At 40.6% G+C, this 7,167-nt stretch overlaps 1 protein-coding gene across 1 annotated transcript; it reads left to right on the forward strand.

Annotated features, from left to right (window-relative positions):
* Window positions 1-35: 35 nt before the first annotated feature.
* On the forward strand, window positions 36-6,445 carry nsun6 (NOP2/Sun RNA methyltransferase family member 6). Its single transcript, XM_004081124.4, has 12 exons — window positions 36-94; window positions 423-524; window positions 804-959; window positions 1,038-1,126; window positions 1,198-1,304; window positions 1,376-1,529; window positions 1,680-1,761; window positions 1,867-1,986; window positions 3,157-3,301; window positions 3,369-3,514; window positions 5,618-5,743; window positions 5,828-6,445. Exons 2-12 carry the CDS (start codon window positions 450-452, stop codon window positions 6,005-6,007), a joined length of 1,380 nt encoding a protein of 459 aa, XP_004081172.3. The 5' UTR covers window positions 36-94; window positions 423-449; the 3' UTR covers window positions 6,008-6,445.
* The last annotated feature ends 722 nt before the right edge of the window (window positions 6,446-7,167 follow it).

The following is a 7,167-nucleotide window of genomic DNA, read 5'->3' on the forward strand; positions in this document are numbered from 1 at the left end:
GAAAATGTTCACATACCACGTGACCAGTCTTGTGACGTATACGGAAGCAGATGTTTCAAAAAAACGACAACAACCGAATCCCTGGTGTCATGCGGTCAGTAGCAGAAGAGAAAAAATTCCTCTAACGTTTTTTTAGTTGCATCTTTAAATGTCTTGTCGACGTAACAATAATTATAAAGAGTTACGTGTTTTTGTCACGAACGCGACAGTCAGTCGTTTGTGTCATATCTCTATTACAACAAGAACAAACACGATTTGTTCTACGAAACAGAACAAAATAAAAAACAGTGCACTAAACTAAGAAATGTACAGAACGTAATTCGATTAGACAAAAAAAATAAGATAAAATAATATTGTTTAATCTTACCTTGTTTTCTGTATTTCACAGCTATCTTCTTTCTATTTTGTTTTGTATTTTTCAGACAGAGGTCTTGCTCTTCCCACAAAATATGTCTATTTTTCCAAGAATATGTCTGAAGCCTGAGGTGGCGGAGCATCTTAAAAGTGTATTTTTAAACAAGGAGGTAAGGATTAGTTTGACTAAAGCACTGTTTCAGAAAAGGGGAAATATCCACACAGCTTTTTAATAATTTCTCTTCATTTTTATATATGTTCAAAAATATAGTTTAGATTCATGTCTCCACCTTAAAAGATTTTACTTAAAACACTCCATAAAGTTCAGTTTCCATGAAGTTATTATAATCCATTACGTTTAGTTTATTTTTATAGTTGAGAGAAATACAAAGAATTGTGTCGCTGTGTCATTTTGTTGGTAAATGCGATCTTGTCTGTGTTGTTTTCAGATCCTGACAGCTGTAGGCCACCAAGAGGTAGAGCATCGCTTCCAGAATTTGCTCCTATGTCTGTCTCACCCACCTTTACACACCTGTGTTCGAGCCAGCACCCATCTGGCTCCGCTGGAGGAGATCCGATCCAAGCTGCAAGAGGAGCTGAGCCAGGTAAAGCTCAGCCCTGCGGTGCTGGGTTAGCCGTGAACACATTCGGTGAAGTCACGGATGTTGTTGTTCTTGTTGAAGCAAACGTCGAGCGACTCATCAGCGTCCGTTCAGATTCTTTCACATCCACAAGTCCCAGATGTTCTGCTTCTTCCTGTTGACGGCCCAAGGTATGTGAGGAATCCCGGCGCGTTCGGGGGAAGCTGTTTGCTGTCAGTGATGTCCATGCATTTGGTCTCAGGCGTGTGGAGCAGCTCAGCTCAGAGGTGGTGGTGGGGGCTCAGTGTGGCAATGCCGTACTCAGAGGAGCCCACGTCTTCGCCCCAGGGATCGTCGCCAGCCCCAAATGTATGATTTGAACTTAAACACATCCTCAAACTTGTTATACACTATGAAATTCGTTTTGATTGTGTCCTCAGACATGAAGGTGGGAGATGTTGTGTCCGTCTTCTCCGATCTGGAGGGCAGGTGTACCCGAGGAGCTCTGAGCTTCCAGGGGAACAAGGTGTTTGTGGGAAATGGAGTTGCAGAAATGGATCGCTCAAGTATTTTCTGCACAGATGAACATCCCAGGTTTTAAGCCTCTTTTTTTGTTTCCTTTTAACCAACTGAGTTTCTTTTGTCCTGTGAGTTTAAGAGGGTTTCATCAGAAAAGTCAGAGATCAATAACATTTTATCTAGTTCTTAGTATCTTTTTACTGTAATGGTGACCATGTGCTTCAGAGGTGTAGGAGTTCGTATGGTGGAGCCTCTATACAGAAGTCCCTCCTTTGATGGGGTTCTGCCCAGCCTGGCGTTCCTGCAGGTATTTCCTCTTTCATGATGGCAGCCATTAAACAGAAAGGTGATTTTATTTAACATGACTTATTTATCAACCTTTACGTGTTGTGTTTATGTTTTTTTTTTGCAGAACTTCCCCTCTGTGGTTGTGGGACATGTGCTCGGACCTCGACCCGGAGAGCGAATCCTGGATATGTGTGCTGCTCCTGGAGGGAAAACCTGCCACATCGCTGCCCTCATGGGTGATCAGGTGTGTATTTTTCTTCTTCTTGAAAGTAATTTGGATGATAACGCATCTAATTTGGATGATAATCTAAATGAGCTCTTTTGATAGAGTTTAGTTTCCAGTGGGACAATAAAAAGTATATTGGTCAGTCACAAATTCTGCAAGTTGTCCCACCTAAAAAAATGAGGGAGGTCTGTGATGTTCATCATAGATAAACTTCACCCTTAGTAACAGAAAAAAAAATACAGGAAATCACATGTTGTGATTTGTTAAATGTATTTTTTGTATAATGGTGCAAAAAACACAAACGAGCAAAACCTGTTACTTATTCTTTAAGAAGCTCCTCCATCTCTCATTCATTACCAGTGTTAAAGGCACCCGTTTGAATTAGTTATCCGTATAAAAGACGCCTGTCCACACCTTTAAACAGTCAGACTGCATTCTCTCCACCATGACCAAGACCAAAAAGGACACTGCGGCCAAGATTGTAGACCTGAACAAGACAGGGATGAACCAATCTACAATTAACAAGCAGAAAACAACTCTATGGAAGATCTTACCTGGTGGAACAAATGTTCCTGAGATTGGTGAGGAAACAGCCCAGAACTACACAGGGAACTAGCCAATGACCTGAAGAGAGCTGGGACCACAGTACCAAAGGTTACTATAGTAACATACAACATTGTCATGGATTCAAATCCTGCGGATCTCCAAAGGTCTTCCTGCTTAAGCCAGCTCATGTCCAGATTCTTCTTAAGTTCTCCAGAGACCACAAGAGGAGGATTGGGAGAAGGTCATGTGGTCAGGTGACAAGAATATCATACCCACTGAGAAGCATCAGGGTGGAAGCGACATGGTTTGGGGATAATCCTTTTTTTTTTTTTTCATTGATGCAACATCCCACTAATGTATGTACCTTACAAAAGCAGCATCATTCATTATAAATAGGCTTTCAAATTGTGTAAAATTGAAATAATCCACTTAAAAATGAATTATTATGCAAGTATTTTCTAGTATTTTTACAAATGTATTGCCTTTTTGTAACAGTGCATTCTCTATTAATTATTGTGAATGCTTTAAAAACGTTTTAGAAAATATTTGTAGTATTAAGATGTATATTTCATTATAAGTGGACCCTCTACAACTGTCCTTGTAGGGAGTAAACTGCCTTGTTAAAGTTGATCTTCTGCACAGGGGGAGGTGGTGGCCTTGGACCGAATCCGGAACAAGATTGCCCGCATTCGTCAGAATGCAGAAACGCTGCAGCTGCAGAGTATTAAAGCTTACTGCTTCAATGGCATTCAGGCTGTGAGCAGTGACCTCACACAGCAAACACAAGGTACGCCGCTTCACCGCCTGTCCTCCCGTTTGAGACTGTGTGCGCTTCACAATCGTTCCTGCTTCAGGGCCGCCGTTCCCCCCTGAGAGTTTTGACCGGGTTCTGCTGGACGCCCCCTGCAGCGGCCTAGGACAAAGACCCACCATGGCCAGCACCTGGAGCCTCAAGGAAATCTGCTCCTATCCGCCTCTCCAGCGCAAGCTGTTTCATGCTGTGGGTTTTTTTTTCTACTTATTTAAGAATATCCTCTATCTCAGCTGCTATCTGTTTTAACCATTTGTTGCACTAACAGGAACTCGTTTTGCCCAATAGATGGCAGCATTTTACTGATTATTTCTGGAGCTCTGCCTTTGGTTTTATTAATCATATTTTAGCAATCGACTTGTTTGACTAAAGTTTAGCTGAAAGTTTTATATTAATTTAACTGCAGAAAAATACATTTATATCATTGACAAAAGCAACAAATGAGAGTTAGACTTTTCTTCAAGTGATCACATATAATATTCTAGGAAATAATTTAAATCTATTAATGAATTTGTGTTTTTACTCCTCATTATTAGTGATTTGGTATCAATTTAGTGGTACGTTTGAACCTTTAAGCTGCTTTTTTATATCCTATCCATAAAAAAGTGATAACAGGAGTCTAAATGTTTAAATGTTTTACAATATTATATATACCATTAAGTATATAGGTAAAGCTGAACAAACGAATCTGTTCAACTGTAGCAAATATTTTAGATCTTTTTCTAAATGTACTTAACTGGCATCATTTTTTAGTTTGTTTCTTTGCCAAATATTAAAGGCTCACTGTCGCCCTCCAGTGGATTGTAAGAGCTTTAATTACGTGTTTTAGGAGGATTTACCCTCAGCGGCCAGATGAGGCGCTATAGATCATCTGTGAGAGTTTATACTTTGAAATAAGACAGAAACATGAAACACTGGCAGATTTAGGCAAGAGCATTGTGGGTCATCGTCCAGGGCGCAATGGGATTCACAAAAAAAAGTACAAAATCACAATTATAAATCATTAAAAATGTCAGATTGGATCAAACACCACCTTGTAGGGCAGTTTACCTGCTCTGGATCATGCAGGTATTCTCACTCCATCAATTATGAAGAGAATGGGGAGACGTTATACCTCAGTGATCAGGTGGATCTATATGTAGCTATTTGCTCATTTATGTATACTCGTGAACGCTTTTGTTTTAAAGCCTGTTTTTCTTGACTGTATAGCTTTCTACGTGTGGTCTAAGTAAGAAAAAAAAAAAGAAAAGACCTAAAGTTTGTCAGAAGATTCTTACGAAAACAAACAAAAAAAAGCCTTAAACCATCAAAAACTTAATTTAGAAAAAACTAGGGTAATAAAATAATTGGTTTTCTGTTATGTTTCTGATGTTCAAGTAAAATATGAGTATTTTGCTGAAAGTTTGATTTATTGATAATTAAATGAGCAGCTAATTCATTTCAATGTGGGACCTAAATACTAACATATTTTGGAGTTTCCTCAGCCTCTGTAGACGATAAGTCTTGAGCCACGATTGCACTGTGTGGAAAAATGCAAAATAATTTACTTACTTATAAAGTTATAATGTTCCGTCTTGGTTTTTCAGCTTTCAGTTCAATTCATTTTTATTAATGTAGGGCTTCACTGGTTGTACAAAACATCCAATCAGTCCTAAAATACAATAGCTGATTGCTAAACTAAACTAAAGAGACTAAACTAACCAGGGCATCTCAGTAAGGAAAAGCTCCTTTTCCGGAAAGAAGTAACCTCAGGGATGGACAGACGATGTACCAGAACCCTTTGAGAAGAATTAGCTTATCTAACTCTACAACTACATGTTTGAATATTGTAGCAAATGGGCTTCATCCAGGAGGAACTGGGGGAAGGCTGGGGGCGCGAGACAAGCCAGGGATGAGGTCCACGGCCAAGGACAGGAGCTGATTGGCCTGTCCAGTGTATTCTGTTCGTCACAAATAAGCTCCAATTCAAACTGCATTCTTACTCCTGATTTACATCAATTTGAAAAAAAAGAAAAACTCAGAAATACAATTTTAAGCTGATATATATATATATATATGTGTGTGTGTGTGTGTGTGTGTGTGTGCGCGCGCGCGTGTGTGCGTGTCAGAAAATGCCACAAAAACATGTTAAAACCACCAAAAACACGATTTTCATGGGAGTCGTTCTATAAGGTAAAACCAAACAAAAAATGTTTTGGGGGGGTTTCTGAGGTTTTTGTTTGGTTTTTCAGTTTTTCTGTCTGGCTGTGTTTTTAGCTAAAGAATAAAGCTAAACTTCCTAATCTGCTGCAGGCGGTGCGGTTGTTGAAGAAAGGCGGGGTTTTGGTGTACAGCACCTGCACCGTGACTCTGGCTGAGAACGAGGAGCAGGTCGCCTGGGCCTTGAGTTCATTCCCCTGCCTCACACTGCAGCAACAGGTGAGATGCTTTTTCTTCCCCTCAGGTTCTTAACTCCACACACACTAGAGGGACTCCCCTGAATCCTGTCTCTGCCTATCTCAGGAGCCTCACATCGGCGCAGAGGGCATGCTGGGAGCGGGTTTGTCATGCGAGCAGCTGCGTCTCCTCCAGAGGTTCAGTCCGGAGTTGAGCTGGGATCAGACAGACGCCTCCGTCCCGCTCCAGTGCAGGGCAGACAGGGACACTATTGGGTTTTTTATTGCCAAGTTTCTGAAAAGCTGACCGCAGGCGTGTGCTTTTGGGAACAAACGTGTTTATATTGCAACGGCGCGGCGTGCTTTGACGTGCTGGCACTGACAAAGAGCTCTCTGCTGTTTACAGGATCTGCCTCTTAACATCTGCGGCCCATGTAGGGATGAGCTTTTAAAAAACACACAGAGGCAAGGAGAATGAATGGGGGCTGGAAAATGCAGCAATGCTTGTGTCGCCATAACAACAGTGACGACACTGCTGCCATGGTGACGGTGGATTCTCCGGATCAGGAAGTAGTGAGCAGAAAGAGGTCATGAGAGGTATTAACAATTTAGCATCTTTAGCAGCACAGGAGACGAGAGGGAGGGGTAATTAATTAGTCGAGTGATGCATCTGCCTGAACCACTGCAGTATCCAGGAGGAAGTCACGTTTTTTCACAATAAAAGCATGTGTTATTGAAATCTTGAGCTGTAAATGCCTTTTTTGTATCATTTAGAAGCACCTTATGCATATTATACATTACTTTCTAGTTCTTAATATTGTTGCCATCAGTCAACATGAATTCATTTTCCACATTTTCAGTGTATTTACCAATAGAATCTAGAAAAAAATCTGCTGTCAGTTATTACTTGTTAATGCAAAAGTGATTTTTCATCCAAATATGAACAACATAAAACCTATTTTTGGAACGCTCTGGACTAAATAATTGAAAAACATTTCCTCCAATTTTCAAAATTAAAGCTTTGTTAAAATATTTAAAAAATAGCGATGACCTTGCAGATGTTACCAATTGAGTGGAAAACACCAATCAACACTCATAGCCAATAGCTGACTAAACAGATCTTAAAACATTTAACTGACACCATTAGCTCATAAAGATGAACTAATGGTGTTAAGATCTGTTCAGTCAGCTGTTCTCCACTAATGTTTAAGATGTGTAGTGAGTTTCTCCGTGAGAATATAGGCGTAACACATGGCTTATAGGAGCACATTCATTCATCTTCTTCCCTTTTATCCCTTTTCGGGGTCACAGGGCTGCTGGAGCCTATCCCGGCCACAAATGGGCGAAGGGAGGGGACACCAGTCACCAGGTCACCAGTCTGTCACAGGGTCACACATATCACACACCCATGCACACTCACACCTATGGACAATTTGGAGTGACCAATTAACCTATGAAGTATGTTTT

The sequence above is a fragment of the Oryzias latipes genome, chromosome 20, assembly GCF_002234675.1.
Source record: "Oryzias latipes chromosome 20, ASM223467v1".
NCBI classification, from domain to species: domain Eukaryota; kingdom Metazoa; phylum Chordata; class Actinopteri; order Beloniformes; family Adrianichthyidae; genus Oryzias; species Oryzias latipes.